The 17977-nt window shown below is 37.5% G+C and overlaps 2 protein-coding genes across 2 annotated transcripts; one reads left to right on the top strand and one right to left on the bottom strand.

Moving 5' to 3' along the window:
* Positions 1-66: 66 nt before the first annotated feature.
* LOC135164954 (mitotic spindle assembly checkpoint protein MAD2A) lies at positions 67-7931 on the top strand. Its single transcript, XM_064125771.1, has 4 exons — positions 67-285; positions 358-699; positions 892-1130; positions 6879-7931. Exons 1-3 carry the CDS (start codon positions 216-218, stop codon positions 1089-1091), a joined length of 612 nt encoding a protein of 203 aa, XP_063981841.1. The 5' UTR covers positions 67-215; the 3' UTR covers positions 1092-1130; positions 6879-7931.
* On the bottom strand, positions 3793-17685 carry LOC135164945 (protein vein). Its single transcript, XM_064125752.1, has 5 exons — positions 16703-17685; positions 9203-9365; positions 8444-8586; positions 6993-7101; positions 3793-5671 (listed from the first exon to the last, which is right to left on the bottom strand). The coding sequence occupies exons 1-5, from the start codon at positions 17673-17675 to the stop codon at positions 5545-5547; spliced, it is 1515 nt and encodes a 504-aa protein (XP_063981822.1). The 5' UTR covers positions 17676-17685; the 3' UTR covers positions 3793-5544.
* Positions 17686-17977: the final 292 nt, after the last annotated feature.

A 17977-nucleotide genomic window follows, 5' to 3' on the forward strand; every position in this document is an offset into this window, starting at 1 on the left:
TCCACTAACCAATGTTCAGACAAATAAATTATCAATTTTCTCATCTTCAAGCTGCACTCCTTGACCAATAGCAGCCGTTTTTAAACTCCAATTCCGCCAAAACTCACAAAAGCCGCATAACCTCTAAATCGCATTCAAAAGCATCGACGAACAACCTCTCAGTCTTCCTTTAGTTATTAATTTATTAGTCAATTGGAAGTTGAATCTCGGTGACGATGAGCACCCAACAGAAGGGAAGGTGCATAACCCTCAAGGGCTCTGCCGAGTTAGTAAAGAAATACCTTCGTGAGTTTTAATTAATAAATTTTTCTTTCATTTTTGCCGACAAAGAATTCATTTTTCATCGATTTTATTCAGTCTATGGCATCAACAGTATCTTGTATCAACGCGGAATTTATCCACCGGAGACATTTGAACCTGCTGATCATTTTGGCATGGCTATTCTCATGTCAACTGATGAAAAAATCAAGAATTTTATGGATACTGTTCTTGGTCAGGTTGAAGAATGGCTTCTGCTGAAAAAAGTTCGTCAAGTCACACTTGTTATTACTAATGTAAATACAAAGGAGGTTCTCGAAAAGTGGGACTTCAAGGTCGCTTATGAGGGCGATGACGGTACGGGGAGTCTACCCGAGGTTGGGACTAAGGATGTTCAGGCCATTCAGAAGGAAATTCGAGAGGTCATTAGGCAAATAACAGGTGAATTTCTTTATTCATCTAATACTCAGGGGAATAGACATGAATGAATTGTTTTCTTGGGACAGGAAAAGGAAAACGTAAACATAGTGAATCCTTTGGAGACGAAATTTTAATTTATGGGGACTCATTCATCAACACAATACAATTATTGAGTTTTATCCTCTTACAAAGGATTTTATTGTCTGGTTGCAGGTACTGTAAGTTTCCTTCCCCTCCTGGACTGCCTCTGCTCATTCGACATCTTTACCTACACACTTCCCGACGTTGGCATACCCAAAGAGTGGGACGAGACGCAACCGGTGTTCATTGCCAATAGCCAGGAAGTCCAGTTACGAACATTCTCAACATCAATACACAAAATGGACACAGTTGTTAGTTATAGAAACACGTAAAAATTACCTCCACATTGCACCACTCAAAATGATATTTTCGTAAGTTTTTCACCCTAAACATTTTTATATTTTCATATCTTTTATAAGCTTGATCATAAAATAAATAGTAGTTGGGGCATTCCACTATTCGTTTAAATGCGAATATTTTTTCAATTCTATTCTGCGCATCGTTTGACTAGAAATGTAATTTGTGAGAATTGATTCGAATTTTAAGAGTCGATTTTACCGAGTTCTGGATAACCTGGGGGAAAAGGAACGCTATAAAGTTGAAAAAGAGGTTTTTGGAAGTTCAAAGAGTACTAACGTGGTTGAATTCCAAAGATTCAAACTTCAAATAAAGTAAATAAAGTTGCCGAATATTTCAGTAGCGAAGTGGTAAAATGAGATGACTAATGAGTTGACTAATCTCTGATTTTAGTCTTTGAGCGATATCTCCAGATCTAAGAGAGATAGCGGCGTTTTTGACAGAACATTTATTGTAGCTCTCAAATTTCTTGACAAAAAAAGTTTTATGAAAATCTTTACTATCTATCCTAGATGTTGAGATATTCATAAAAAACTGCTCAATCATCAAAAGTGACTTATCTCGTTTTACCACTTCGCTCTTGAATTGATTCATCAGGGGTGAATATCACTGAATTGTGTTTCATCAAATAGAAATGCCCAGTTACATCGAGTGTTACGAGACGTGTTTATATACCTCGAAGTGAAAAAATAATTGGGTTATAGTGGACATGTGACTGGCGCCCGAGTGGTTTTAATGGCCCCTCTACCCGCCAAAAATACTGAAAACTTACCCTGTCGGAAGTCTCGAATTACCGTGCACCATTAAGTTTGTCTTGGCTTAGATGAGAAATATTCGCCGTCACATCCCGTAAACCTCGCACCACACATCTCTGCCAAGTTTTAGTTAATCGTAAGATCTCTATGAAATGGCCCTCTTGTGTGCTTCCAACTCGATTAATCCTGTCTCTCGTTTTAATACATTTTGACCAGACAACATTGTCTGAGGATTTTGAATTCTCATAACTTTTAGGGAAATGAATATTCAGACTATTCAGATTTTAGTGAACGAGTCATAAAGTTAAATGATGGAGCTAAATTCAGTTGTTGGGCGGGTTCAGTGTCAATAGAACTAGGAAACACTTAAAGATGAGCAAAATTTTTGAACATTTTTTTTATTCTTTCGGTGGTCGATAAATGTAGTTGTGCTTATCTTCAGTCCCATGTGCTTTCCAACACTGTCAGCTATTGGTCTTTGATAATCGATGGGTTTTGAGTAATCACGTTGATGGGTGGAGCAGAGTGGGTTTAATTAAGTGGTGGTAATGAGAGTATTACTGATGACATATTGATGAGAAATGAGGAATATTTCTATAAATCTAGAATATTTTTCTCTGCGTACCAATCAAAGAAATAGAAAAAAAAACTTGTCACCCTCTAGTCGCCCCCAAAAGATCTCCTCACCCAAGTGTTTTAATGGGCACAAGTGGAATATCTTCTGTTAGAATCACGGGAAGATAGGTGAACACGGGATGATTCACGAGAGTCCGTAAATAGAACCTAGAGTCATTTGCCCTCACAGAACTCTTAACTCGGTCTCTCGTTTCATCTTGTTCGAGCGAAAAAAAAAAATTACCACCGGAAGCTCAAGAACGATAGAAAAAAAAAGTCAATATGAAAAATTGTGGAGAAATTGGTTATTGAAAATTTTAACAGTGAAGTAGCAAATTGAAAAATGAGGGTTCAGCTCACCACTCAACTAAGGTAAGTTGGTTACGTTATAATTATACATACGAGGGGACGATGCACCGTGGACTCAAAGACGTCGACCTCGATGGCTCACAACGACGCCGGGACGATGCCAAGGGAATATGTCTTTATTTTTATTTTCGTTTGCTGAGTGGAATAAGAAGATAAACATGAAAATGAGTTCCTTGAAGAAATAAATATATGGGTTCATTTGGGAAAGAGGTGGGGGAGGGGGTTGGATAATTGGGGATAATGCGTATCGTGGAGATAATTTCGAGAGATGGTTGATTTGAGGAGGAGGTTGACGAGTGGTTAGGGTGAATGGAAGATATGACAGGTCCGAAAATTTTGGGGTGTTTAGGTAAAAAAAATGTAAAATTGAAAAAGATGTAAAGAGAGGAAATTTTTTTGATAATTCCACTGATCATGTTGATGACTTATGTTGAAGTAGATCGGGAGAGCGAAGATTTTGTCATTATGATGCTATCTCGTCTCGTAACATTTTCTCATGGTTCCATTGTTCTCAGGTTAAAGGACATAATTCACAGAATTTTCTTTCCATATCGACAGGAAAAGTGCGAATGTCCCTCAATATTAATTCCTCCGTTTTGCCCCACCCTCCCCTCCTTGATATAAATAATGGTTGGCGTGAGGAGGAAGTTGATGACTGGTTAAAGGTCAAGGGAAGATTTTTTACAGAATTACTCATCGAGATCACTGAATAAATCAAGATTGTTGACATTGACGATCATTAATTTGGTCGTGGAAAATATATAAAGACGACAAAAAGTCTTAACATCTGAAATATATCCAGTTTCTTCATCGAAAGCAATCAATCAATCATCTCGAGAGCAATTTCTGTATAAAGATCGTCAATTGAATGATTATAACTCACAATTACTGGTGCGAAACAAATTGAATTAAATTATTTTTTTTACAAACGGCAGAATTCAAGAAATATGTTCATCATTATTAGCTGTAAATTTGTTTCAATACATTCTCATCTTATCTTATCAGCTACTAGACATTTATAGTTGGACATTGATTTTTTTCGGTAATTTTTATCGCCATTAAAGCTTCTATTCATCTAAAAATTGGCAAAAAAATACAATTTCAACGTTTACATGTCAGGCGTACAAAAATGTCACAAATAGGCTCAATAAGCTGACATGATTTCCTCTCCGAAACCCCAATTGTTGTTAATTAATAAATAAATTAAATATTCTTTCGTGTATTGTCTGAGTATTGAAGGAAAACTGATGATTCAACGAACGAAAAAAAAAAGAACAATTTTTCATCGTCTCTTAAAGTAATGAAAATCTAGTTACTCAATATCTCGTGTAAATTTAACCGTTAAGTTTGTATACACGTATTTACATGTGGATAATTAAATATAACGTACAATGATAAGTAATAACAACTTAGAAATACTATAAATTATAAATAGAATCTCGAGACTGACGAAATCCGGCGTTTAAAAATAATTTCTCTCATTTTTTTTTCTCTTCAGCTCTTTTCAATTGTGAAAAATCGTCGTCATGTGTTGCTATTTTAATTTTTTTTTTCATCGATTTATTTAGTCATTTGCGGTTTTTATATTCGTCCAATCCACCTTAAATACGTATTTTCTTGCAGTCGGCAGTGTTTCATTGGAAGACACTTCTTTGGTATTTTATATTTCTGAAGAAATATTCATTAGGAAGAGTAAAAATATACGGGGAGGTGATTAATTTGGGATTTTTTTTTCTTTTTCGAAAGGGGATATTCAAGGCAAGAGGTGAGGCAGTCTGGAATATCAATTCAGGAGTCAAGTGGTGAAACGATTTGTTTTTCAGTTTTTTTTTGACAAGTATATCTTATTTCAAACGAGTTGACAAATTTTTCGTCAAGAAATTTTTTATAGAAATTGTCCTGATCATAATCTTTCAATCACTGAAAGCTTCCGAGATGTTTCCAAAAAAAATGAAGGCAAATTTAATATTTTTATTTCTTTATTCTCATCGGTTTTTGTTTTTTTTATTCAGATGAAAATATCTCGGTAAAAAGGGGGTCTGATAAAAAATTCTCTGGACAGTTCAGCAGTGAAGTGGTAAAACGAGACAAATCACTGCTGACTATTGATCAGTTTTTGATGAGTATCTCACGATCTAGGATAGATAGCAAAATTTTCATGGAAACCTTTGTAGTGGGACAAATTGAGTTCTGAAAAGAAGGTAATGACAAAAATTTCGTCATCTCTCTTAGATTCGGAGATATCGCGATAAAATTAGAGTCAGAGATGAGTCAACTGATCTCGTTTTACCTCTTTGCTACTCATTTTTGGTTGGATAATATTTTTCTACCTTCAGTGAATTCTGTAATTAAAAAAAACTAGAATCCAATCTCGATTCATCACTTCATTCCCAATAATAATTCATAAAATACATAAAGTAATTATCCGGTGAACAATAGTTCACGATTTACAAAAAACATTACAACAATGGATCGGATGTGCGGAACGACGACTATCTCTTCTTAACAATAAAAAACACTGTATTAGCTCATGTTACAGAAGTTACGGAAAATTACCTAATTATGAATATCTCTGTTAGATTGAAAATAATTCACAGGATATTTGAGAATTTGAAAAAAAAAAAATTATCAACTGGGAACGCCAAAGTGGAGTAATCTATACCGATGTTTGGGTTCCATGACACATTCGTTAGCAGTAGTACGATGTTGATAGGCCCAACTTGCATGAGAATGGCGCTCTATGACGATTGTACACACTTCCGGTACTTATCACGTCCTTGGTCTCGCATCGTAGACCCGTAAAGCCCTCTGCACATCTGCAATACAAAATTTAACGCATGATACATTGATTTGAAATCTCAGCTGAATTGTCAGAACTTCAGTAAATCAGTGAAACTTTCGAGAATTAAAAAAGCCGGCAATTTAATTATAATGGGATTAATTCGGTCCTAAGGCACATTCCGATTTCCTAAATAGACAAATTTTCTCTGACCTCAAGATCTTGTTAATGAAAAATTTCGGAAATTAAATCAAATTAAATGAGTGGCGAAGTGGTAAAACGAAATAACTTATCTCCTGCTCTCTCGTCGCTACTGGAATAATTTGCGTAATTTTTAAAATATTTAATAAAAACTGAATTTCAGGAAAATTTTAGTGAGGAATTTTAAAGCCTGCGGTCTGGCCCTTAACAAACATTTATGATAAACCATTCTTCACTGATTTTTCTGTTCAACAACCAAATGAGATAAACAGGTGCTACGGTTTAGAGACTTAAATGGGAGGATTTCCTCCACCTGACCCTCAAGGACGTTTGACCTTTCTACTGCCTCCCCTCATCTTCTCTTGCGTCTTAAGGTGATTCGAAGGTTTGTTGTGATCTTTCATGTTTGAAGGTTCAATGGAAGCAACCGGAAGACCGAGCAAAAAATCCAAATTGGACTGTTTCCAGTAGATCTTACAAACCTGACCCTTTTGGGTCCCATTTGTTATACGGACCGCGAAAAATCGCTCCGCAAAAATCTTATTTCCCATCAAAATCACGGGAAAAATCCGACGATCCTCGTAGAATTCTCAAAAATAATAGAAAAATAATCTCTTCAAGGTTCTTAACCCCTATTTTCTCCCCATGAATGTACATACGAAGCCCCCGAAAGAAGTCTCGCCACGGAACTCGAGACGCTTCTCTGGAAAATAATTTGGTCGCATCTATTTATAAGTCCCAACGAAATGAGAGTCCTCTTCTCTCTTATAGTGGGTATTGGACCTTACGCACTGATGCTATATAGTTCGCCCCACTGGGCGTTTTACTCTGGCAGATGTGTCGCGAAAATTTAGACGTCTCGGCACTTGCGTTAAATCCCTACTTTCTGAGCATGTGCCTAAATTTTTTTTGTTTCTCCATTTTTTTTTCGTTTTTTCTCCGTTCCTCTAGATTTTTTTCTCTTATTTATTTTTTCTGACTGTTTTGACTAGACAGTGGGGCTTCTTGGTCGTTTTTTTTTGAGGTATTTCTATTTTTTTCAGATTTTTCGGGGCTTTTATTGGGACACCTTAGAAACAGACAAAATTATTTTCACTGGGAATTTATTCAATTACGGGGGAGTTTTATTGAACTGGAGATTTCATGACTTGTCATACCTGCACGCCGGCTCGCCGACTGTCTCGAAGAAGAGGCAGGTGCCGCCGTTCATGCAGAAATCACCGGCTATGGGGCACGGTTGCTCCTGGCGCGGCCATGCTGATGTTGCTGGGGAAATTAATTGATTTGTTACATTTATGAAATTGGTGTATGATAGGGTATAGCTGCGTTTAATGTTGATAACTATGTCTATTAATTCCGTAGCGAAGTGGTAGAACAGATAAGTTGACTTGTCTGAGTGAAATTTTTAGGGAATATCTCCTAATCCTCTAATCTAAGGGAGATGGCGGAATTTTTGTCATGACATTTATTGTAGCTCTTGATGTACTCGACAAAAAAGGTTTCAATGAAAATTTTGTCATCTCCCTCAGATCTCGAGATATTCACTAAAAACTGGTCATCAGTCAAATGTGACTTTTCTCGGTGTCGTTCGCTACTCAATTGTAGGTCAAATAGGAGAGACAGACGGAGGGGTCAAGAAGGTCAAATGCTCTTAAGGTTGTTGTGCCGCGACAGTCTCTGCAGAAAGTTTATGGACAGCTAATATATAACTATATATTTTCCATTGTAACTATGAACATTTATGTGAATTTATGAATTTTATGTAAATATTCTTCTTTAAAACTGAACAGAACCTGTAGCGTAAATATTTTACACGACACAACCTTAAAGATCAATTAATTTTGTTGTGTCTTCCGCTTGACCTTGAGGTTGGTTCTCTCATTTAATCTTCAAGTACCCCTCCGAGCTTTTGTCATTTAATAAACTAACCAAAATTAAATATTAAAGATAAATATAAACATGTGGAAGAAAGGTTATTATTAAGGGACAATTGAAAGGCACAGAAGGAAGATATAAAAGGCTCAGATGATCGAGCTTGAAAAACGTTTCAGCCACCCCGTTTTTTTAATATATATAAAAAATAAAAATGAAATGACTTTTTTGCATTATTTAATGACTCACGACGTTTGAACCTTTTACAAACATTTTTCTGCGTTTTTTCTAAATTTCGTGCGCTTTTTTAAAACCCGCGAAAACGATAGCAGTCACAAAACTTTGCGAGCCATTAAATAATGACAAAACTCATAAATTTATGTATTTTTATAACTTTTGTGTTTATAGGTCTAAAAATCTATATTTTTTCGTGTCAACCCCCTCGTAAATTCGCCAGAGAAATTTAACAAACGTTGATATTTTCAATCAGATAAAAGATCTGAGGGTTGAAAGATTCAAATAATTTCCCTCCCCTCGCCAGTTCACAGAGGAAAATATTCCATAAAAATTACGTATTTTTTCCATAATTCTGTTGCCCAATGTGGTTCGACAAAATTTTAGGGAACCGTCACAGAAAATTCCTGAACGCTCCTTCATCTTCATAGAATATTTCTCTCCGTCTTGGACCCTCAGAAAAAAATTAATTAAATAAATAACTAGATTTCCGGAAACTCACTGGTATCTGGAATCTTCGAATCATGCACGACTAGCAGTTGGGCAGCTAGAGAAGCCCGATAACCGGAACTACTCTGTGCAATGCACTCATATCGTCCACTGTCCTCAGGTCGTGCGGAAATGATGACGAGTTTAGATCTTCGTCTGTAAAAAAATTACATAATAAAACTAAATATTTTGTGAATGACTTTGGCAGGCTCTTTTTAACTTCTTATTAGGGTGATAAGACACAAGTGGTGTCTAAGGAGGCATCATCAAGAGGAGACGTAACGAGATGAAAGGGAAACGAAAAGCCGGCCGAGTTGTATGAACGAGGTGGAATATATTATAAATAGAATAGGCACGAGGGGAAGCTTGAGAGAGAATGAGTACTAGTCTAGACGGAGTGTCGATTTTTCCGAAAGAACTAAATTAGAAACTAACGTCGGTCCTGAGTCGTCCACACTCTTTGTCAGATTTTTTTTTTCCGCGGGAAGAGGGGGGTGGGGGGATGAAAGTTGGCGAAATTATGAATTAAATATTTTATAATGGGAAAGAAACTGGAGGATAGAGTATTGTGGATTAACTTTTAATTTCGGCGTTTAATCCTGTCAAGAGAGCTTGACACCCCCACTTGGTCACCACCGAATAATTGGAGGTGTCTCAAACAACCCGCCCCAATTGAATATTCATGATGGCAATTTATTCATTATTAATTTCATTAGCATTCACTGGTAATTAGTCTTTGGGGAGCGGAAAAAATTACAGTAGATTATCTCACCGCTTGTGTTGAATTTTGAGACCCCTACGTGGGTTGAGTGGCACACCGTCCTTGAGCCAGTGTACACGGGGTGGAGGTGAGCCCCTCGTTCTACACACGAGTTTAACCCTCTCACGGGTCCTCGCCACTGAGTCTCTGAGGTCTGTCAACGTCACTTCTCGTACTGAAACATAATTTTTGTTTTTTTTTTCAATTTTATTTCAACGTTGTTATCTATTTTATTTTATAAATGATGAGAAACATTTGGTAAATGCCCATTTTGACTCCCCCCTCCCCCAACTTCAATTTGTGTGAGTTCAATGAAATTTATTTTCCGAAAAAAATTGAAGATACGGATCTTGTGACATTTGACTTCATCCGATATTTGTTTATACGATTTTCGATTAGCAAACTTATCAATATAAATTTGTTCATTGACATAAAATACCGTAATTATGGTTTTACTGGAAATTTCGTTGCTCTTCCAGTGGAGCGACCGGGAGTTTTCGTAATTTCCGACGGATTTTTCATGCTTTTACCCCAATCAAATCGACTAGCCACACAGCGCACGAGACGATAGAGCAATTGCACATGCGCAGGCACCACACGCTGGGGGATTTATAGCTACTGTGCTTGCGCAGGGGCAACGCGAGGTGCACATTCCAGCAACTGCATATGCGCGTATGTCCAGACGTTTGATTGGTCGTTCCATTGAAAATCGTACGTCGGAAATGTTAAGAGCAGAAATTTGTAAAATGAGGAAAACAATTCAGTTCAATTGAGCAATTTTATTCGCACTGATTTCTGGTTTTTTTAATTATTTTTTTTTTGCTAATTGTACATTCAAGTGTCACGATTCTCGCGCGTTTTTGGTGCCGCGAGGAGACGCTCCACAGCCAACCAAACGCATCCCAGTTGATTCTATTTTAGTGTTACCCGTAGATTACACGCAGGAGCCCATGGTGTTGGGCTTAAGTACTATAATTAGTATCGGGATTCGTCGGGGTAGACGTGCGGAGAGATTTCTCGTCCATCCTCGATCATGGCACACCATTCAACATTGGACGCACGAGGCTAATTCGATTCATTAATCGAATTCAATTGAGAGTGATTGAGACGGTGTGATGGGTGATGATTCAATGTCACAGGGATTCGGGATAATTCGTAGGAATTCGTTGAACTCTCAGTGTTCAATGGACGTCATAAAATATTAATTTGCAAATTTTTTTTTCAGTCCAGTGGGGAAGTGGTAAAAGGAGATAAGTCATTTATGACAACTGGCCAGTTTTTGAGGTGTATCTCGGAATCTAGGGGGATAGCAAAATTTTTATTGAAATCTTTTTTGTTGAGCGAATCGAGAGCTACAATAAATGTCATAACAACAATTTCGGTATCTCCCTTAGATCTGGAGATATGACTCGAAAACTCGACTCAGTGATGAATCAACTTATCTTGTTTTCGAACGTTTTAGTTGTTTAATAAAAAATGCTAAAAATCAAAATTGAAAAATATATTTATATAGTAAAGCTGGGGCTAAACGAAGTATTGAAAATATTGAAGTAAAAAGTTTATCATTAAAGTGAAAAAAAACTGTAATTGAAATTTTTGTTTTCAAGATTTTGAGATCTGGGAAAAAATGGGTCATTTTTATTATTCGAACAGTTGCTGAGGTAATAGAGTTATTTGGGTGAAATAATCGTGTTAAAATATAAGAGGTGGAACTGTGCTAGTGACCTGTTTTCCCTCCGACAACGCACCGATACTCAGAATTTTAGAATTTTCATTCTTAAAATTGCAGTCTGTAATTTTCTGGGAATTCAATGAAACGGGGAGATGCCCACAGACTTCTGGGAATAAAACTGCTGAATTTGCTATCCATCACTTTATGTTCCACATATTCCATGCTTTTCACGAAAATATCCCAACGATATAATCAGTGAGTGCATTCACGGAAGAAAATAAAATAACATTCTGGGGCGTCTCGAGTGACTGACGAAACTGAAATCTGAAAAGTCGAGGAGAGGAATGAAGTCCTGAAATTTCTAGATCTTTAAACTTTGAATTGATTTTTCACTAACAAATTCAAGCTGACGTCGAAATGCGAATAAACTCAGTGATTCTGATGAATCCCAATAAAGCAACGGTTCCAGTGAACTTTGAGAACCGAATGGCTTCTGCTTGTGGAAATGAAAATAAAAATAATTTCTCAAACCTAGTCGATATGACCTTTTTCTCATTGAACTTGACAGAGGTCCAACTTATTTCAGATGTTCTATTTCAGGGTATTTACAGCTATGATGGTCTGGAAAAATACTGCAATGCAATGCACTGAGAGAAAAATATCGTAGATTAAACAAAATATATCTTGTTAAATGGATATTTCTTCGTTAATATAGAATTCTATTGTTTCAACGTTTCAATTCTTCATTTTCCTACCTGCGATTTGTTCATACTAATTTAAGAACTATTGACCCCTTCGATTTCCCGATCTACCGATTTATGACCCATAATCACCGACAAAAAATTATTACTTCCGCCGCACGATTAACAAAAGAGTCCGGGGCGAGCCGGAACACAAGCAAAGAACAGAAAGTTTTCAGGAGCTTATGAGCCTTAAAAGCTGAAGCATAAACGACTGAAATTAAATTTAAACATAAGATAATATCCATCCCATAGCGTCGATGCTAATTAATTTAGAAAATTAAAAAAATAAATAAAATGCGGTTTTAAATATCAAAATAAAAAAATCTAAAAAAGGGATTATTTCATAAACAAAATTATATTTGGCTGAAGGCCTTCTAGCGAACGCTAGTTACAGTTTTTTTACGAATAACGTTAAAAATTATATTTTACACGACGAAAAACCACACGCGCCAGGAGTTTCCCGCGCGACATTATCCACCGCTGACGTCTGACCATACATCGCCCGCCACCACTTATCCCCCCGAATATCGCGGCCATTTATAATCCCCCGATAGTTTACACACTCGTCTCCGCCAGGTTCCCTCTCCCCCAATCGCACGAGGGGAAAAAAAGTTAAATAAACAATCAAAAACTGGGGGTTGAAACCATTCGTCGAACCTCAAGAGATGTTACCCAAATAATAACTGAAAGAATAAAAAAAAAAAAACGAACGCTCGTGGGTAATCAAACACCGGATGAGAGAGAACCAGAGTCAAAACAAAAGAGAACCAGACTTCAGGCACTTTTGAACCCTCGTGGGGAGTGAAGAATAGGATCTCTTGACCCCGTAAAATTTATGCAAAGGGGAATGAAAAAATTAACAAATCATTACGACAAATTGACCTCGAAAAATTTGATTTTTTTTTTTAAATGGACTGGTTGGAGTCAATGGAGATGTCATTAATCGGGTCATTTATTCCTCATCTATTTTCCATGATTTAATGAGCATAACGCGTGGCTATTTCATCATGCCCTGACGACAAATCCATCTTCTCCGAGTCGGGGGAGGGTGGCGGCGGGTAAATCGGGGAGAATGGCGGCAAAAATAGACGGTCTGGAGTGGGGGGATGAATACTCAACTAGTGGAGATCATTGGAGGGGGGATGAGATGATGATTCTTCAGGCTTTGGGGGTCGTCAAGTTGTTCCTCAATTTGACAGAATTTTTAAGACAGATAAAATGATTGTTGAGATGGGATGTTGTTGAAACGGGAGAATAGTATAAAACTATAAATTTTGTGAGAAACGTTGACAGTTAACACATTTCATTCAGCAGATTCTGAGCTGGCAATGAATGCGCGAATCGAATTTCATAAAAATAATTTCAATCTTCGTCAAACTATTTCCATCATTTTCTTTTCGAACTCCTTATCTCCTTTCCCCCTCCCCCCACATAATTAATCTGACCTCACCTAAAATTTAAATTTCAATATTGAATCAATTGAGCGTCAATTGTCGCAACCCGAATACTTAAGATAATCTATTGTAAAGATCGCATGAACATCCAGATGTGCGATTTCTCATGACAGAGAGGAACAGTCGCCTCATTAGTATTCCATATGATGCGCAAATAACTAAGACCTCGATGCAAAATTAAAATACGATTTCGTTATCATTGACCGCGGACAACAATAGGGTAAACAATGAGATGTTTCAACAAAGTCGAGAGGACGAAACAAATGTCCTTCAGCCATTCCGACGTGCAATATTATTTTTTTAAATGATGAAGGATAGGTTTTACCGATTAGTCTCCGAACAGATAAATTTTCCTCGAAGAAAAACATTTAAAAAAAAAATTGTTTTTTTTATTTAAAATTCAGCGCTTGTCACTCCCTAATTTTTCCACGGTGAGACATCTGACCCAAAGGCCCTTTTGTCTATTGGGTTACCCACGTGTTGGGTTGTTTAGGTCATAAACTGCCGAATATATTCCATAAAATCCTCGATATTTTCCCCCCACGTCTCGACACCTCCCCCCATTGCACCCAAATTTGCAAATACCCCATTTCCATAACAACCCCAAAAATTTCCCCGCCCCCCCCCAACCCCCTAATCCCATCGTATCCCCAATCACAAATCCCCAAACCCACCTCCCCTCTCTCTTTCTCACCCCATCCCACACCCACCAGGTCGCGAATTCCGTCCATAATACGGTTCCCGGGACACCCAGTACACAAACGTTAACATATACATTCGCCAGTGTTGTTTTCTGTCCAAAGCGGTTTAAAAAGGGGGAGAGAAACGTCCATGCGTGGATCGTGACCGGCATCTCTATAATACCCAAGGCACTTGATGTCTCGTGCGGTTGTTAGTTCGCGGAAGAAAGTTTCGAGGAAGATTGCAACGATGGAAGCGCCGTCGGGCGCACTCGCAACAATTCTCGTATCAACTGATTTTTCAATTCCAAAAAAAAAACAAGTTTAAAAAAATATTCGTTAAAACAAACGTAAAACCGGTGAAAGGACAGGCGTCGGGCTGTCTGGTGGTGTCACAAGCCAACCGGGCCCCCAACAAGGCCCAAATAAATCAGACAACGGGTATCACCCAATTCCTATAAACAACAAAAGAAGGCATTGAAGGTACTAAAGTGGGTATTAGACTCACTCCTAGAGTTAGTTATCTATTTGGACGGGTGAGTGCGTACAGAAAGCGTTAGTCGAGCGCGGCGAGGTGCCCCATACAGAACAGAAAACTACTGCGGCTGTCCGAGTATGGTCACACGGGGCCGTACGTGCTTGGGATACGTATATGTATAATACAAACCCAAGAGATCCCCAATCCCCCTCCTCCTCCTCCTCCTCCACCTCCTTCACCACCTCCTCCTCCCCCTCGTCCTACTCGCTGTTCCCCACCCGACCAATTCCCTCCCCCGAATGGGGATAACCACGTTACTACCATATAACAACATCAAACAGCTATGAAACCGTATATAAAACCCACCTAAGTCGTTTTGTATGAGTCAATGGTCAATGATTCGATATGTGAGACAACTACGAGCTGTTGTCAAATGAAATAATTTTTAAAACACTCGGAAATATCAATTTTTATTTCATCATGCAACAGTTGGTGGTTTCCTTGCTGGGGTTATTGAATTATGTAGAGGAATTGGTAAATAATATTGTTGCATATCCGTGTATTTGATGTTTCTATAACAATTTTTGTCGTTAAGCTTTACATCGAGTGGAAGCACAGAAATTTATGATAATAGTTGTACTTTTATAATTTTTAGGATTGTGAAGGTTTTTTTTGGAATTTTTTATTTCTGTAGTTGTTTAAGTCAAGTTCATGCTGTAATAGGTTTATTAGTTGATAACTGACTTATCAGGTCTAAGGTGTATTAGGGGATGCAGGGAAGGGCCAAAATGGAGAGGCCCGAAAGGGCATTTATATGGACTGAATAAAATATATATGAGGAATTAGCGTGACAGACTTTCAAGGTATCGATAGTATCGATGTTTGTTATTTTTATAGTAGGAGCACACGCAGAAGTCATAGCAACCGAGTTTTTACGCTTTGGGCCCATTTGATAAAGGGCCCTTGTTCATTCATCCCTCAGCAGATGATTCGAAGAGAAGTAGAATTAGAGAGAAAAAATTTCCGCTTTAACGCAACCGGGAATCGAACTCGGCTCACTGTTTTTGTTTACCTAATATATTCTCCTTATTTTGTTGCTGTTTTTTAAATAAGTGTAAAATACTGACGGGCAGTGAAAAGAGCTAGGGACAGACATTAATTTTTTTACACTCATAACAAGTACTCTCAATATCGGGCTTCATTAATTGGAGGCTCGCTAATGGGTTGAACTACTTGGGTGGATGACGTCGGAGTTGGGTTGAGGATGATGAGATTAGAATCAAATGAGTTCAGCTTGTGATGATCGAATTCCTGATGGTTTCGAAGTGGTTTTGATCGGATGTTTTTGATTTTTTCTAAAAAATTGGAATTGTTGAGAGCCAAATGAAACTGACAGAGGATTGAAAATGAATATATGATATTTGACAGAAGAAGATATCGATAGATGAAGATATCGTTTGATTCAGTTGCACGAGAAACATTGATGAGGAAACTATGATCTGTCTATGAGCACATGTGGAAAACCAATAAAAACATCAAAAAGACAGGATCGTGCTCTCAAATAAAAAGGAAACAGCTTGAAATGTTCAATATTTAATTGAGCACTGAAGACAACCGAGGAGCTGATCACTTCAAAAATCATTGAGCCACTCGATTGGGAATCGAGAAAGTCAAGGAAGTCCTGGATTGGTCAGGTACCACAAATGATTCTCTCATTCAAATGTCATTTGAGTCTCCTGCTCTCTGATCTCGGACTTATGATCCTTCTGACTGCGATCACCTTCTAACGCATGTCAGCCTCACAATTTCAATTCTGTGAGCCTCCTAATTATAAATTATTATATATTAGAAATCATGATTTCTAAAAATACCAGAAATTTAAAAAATCATTTAAAATCAATAGCAATATTCGTTCCCAATTCTGATTGACAAGTCCCAGAAATCATTGGAGAAATCACCGGAAATCAGTGAATTCCGGAAATCATTCAGTCACCAAAATGAGGAGCGATCAGATCATTGAACAGAGACTAATGTATCGATACTGATCACGTTTAAACCTTCGATTGAACAGCGATGACATCAACTCCAACTAAAGTCAACTGCATTCCTCTAATAAACAAGCCCAACAATTATTGCTACAAAATTAACAATTTGCCTCAGAATAATGTTTTTTTTTCTTAAAACTTCACAGTAAAGAATTATTTTAAAAACGGCTTTCATTGGGAATGACTTTCTCGAAATTGTTCCCAGAAATTTGTGCACTTCGTAGTACTTAAAAAATGGACCCAGATTAAATTAACAATTGAATAAATTAACAAACGAAGCATTCGATATGAAAAAAATCCTCAAATCCAATCTCCCCCAAACAAATCCCACATTCGCACTTTTTATTCTACATTTAGTTACCGTTACCCCCCCAAAAAAATGGTACCCCATAAAATTTCAACGATTTCAAATGTTCCATTGGAAAGCAAGAAAAACCTACCGTAATCGGGCCTCACAACAGCCTGCACAGCTTGTTCATTTTTCTTACTCCGCAGCACAGGTTCACCAAGAATCGTAAAATTCCTAGGTCCAACACGATTCACAAACACAAGATACACTTTTCCCCGTTTAATATCCGCCCTAATAACCCTCTGATTATAAAAATCAATCATTCTATTGGCCTCATAGTTATCAATCCTCTGTCCATCATCAATAAATCCATCGCCATCATACCGGCATATCGACGATTTATTACCGATATTTTTCCCCACTTTATCACGAAAATGCAATCTAACACTGTCATTTTTACGTAAGGGTTGAAAGCCAGATTGACTTTTGTAAATTTGTTTAACTTCGAATGTCACAGCATAATTTGAACCTGGTCGTCTCGATGATGACATACTTCGTGCTTTACCCTCAAACACTGTTGGTGATAAGAATGCACGATTCGATATATCCATGTAGGGACACCAATTTTTACCCCTACAATTGCCACCATTTTTTCGCCTACAATTTTTACGTCTCTCCCTTAATGAATCCTCCTTAATGCGCACCGATCTCACAACTCTGAGTCCATTATTGTTATAAAAAATTGTTGGCGTAACTTGATAGTAATTGTAATTGTACATTTTATCATAATTACGCAATTTATCATTGTGCACATCATTATTATCATGAATTAATTGTTTTGTTGGTGGTGGTAGCGGTTGTACAAGTGCTAATGCGCACCACCAACCGCTCAAAAATCCCGTAATAACGAAGATAGCCCGCATTATCTGCCCTCCAACACCCTCAAATAAATTGAGTGTTAAACAGCGTCCTCCCCTATCCTCATCGTTAAAGAGGATACGAGGACGACGCGGATTATCGATTAATAAATAACTGTATCCTTTTACAATAATAACATGTAAATCGTTGATGATGTTGATTGTAATGATTAGTTGACACATTAATCCCATCACCTCTGGAAACATTTGTTTCGTTTATTGTTCAGTTTTTCACTGATTATCATCAACTGTTCATCGATATCTGATGATCTCGGCTTCATCATTGATTATTTTTCATATATTAATCTTTGGATTCAAATTTTCAACGACTTCTCGAACTCTCTGATTGGATAACGATGAGCATCTCCGGGCCCTTCATTTGACGAATCCAAATAAATGTCGGTGGATGTTACGGGGAAAAATTGACATCCAATCGTGAGACATTGATTATCTATCATTCCATAGGGCTGTGTCGCTTGAATTACCATTGATTATTCATCGATTGATGA

This window comes from Diachasmimorpha longicaudata, chromosome 8 (assembly GCF_034640455.1).
Source record: "Diachasmimorpha longicaudata isolate KC_UGA_2023 chromosome 8, iyDiaLong2, whole genome shotgun sequence".
In the NCBI taxonomy this organism is placed as follows: Eukaryota; Metazoa; Arthropoda; class Insecta; order Hymenoptera; family Braconidae; genus Diachasmimorpha; species Diachasmimorpha longicaudata.

Coding starts and splice junctions, on each gene's coding strand:
- LOC135164945 (XM_064125752.1), bottom strand. CDS start 17,675: ATGTTTCCAGAGGTGATGGGATTAATGTGTCAACTAATCATTACAATC. Junction 9,366..16,702: donor TGTTGTGAGGCCCGATTACG/GTAGGTTTTTCT, acceptor ATTATGTTTCAG/TACGAGAAGTGACGTTGACA. Junction 7,102..8,443: donor TTCGAAGATTCCAGATACCA/GTGAGTTTCCGG, acceptor TAATTTCCCCAG/CAACATCAGCATGGCCGCGC.
- LOC135164954 (XM_064125771.1), top strand. CDS start 216: ATGAGCACCCAACAGAAGGGAAGGTGCATAACCCTCAAGGGCTCTGCC. Junction 286..357: donor GTTAGTAAAGAAATACCTTC/GTGAGTTTTAAT, acceptor GATTTTATTCAG/TCTATGGCATCAACAGTATC. Junction 700..891: donor GGTCATTAGGCAAATAACAG/GTGAATTTCTTT, acceptor GTCTGGTTGCAG/GTACTGTAAGTTTCCTTCCC.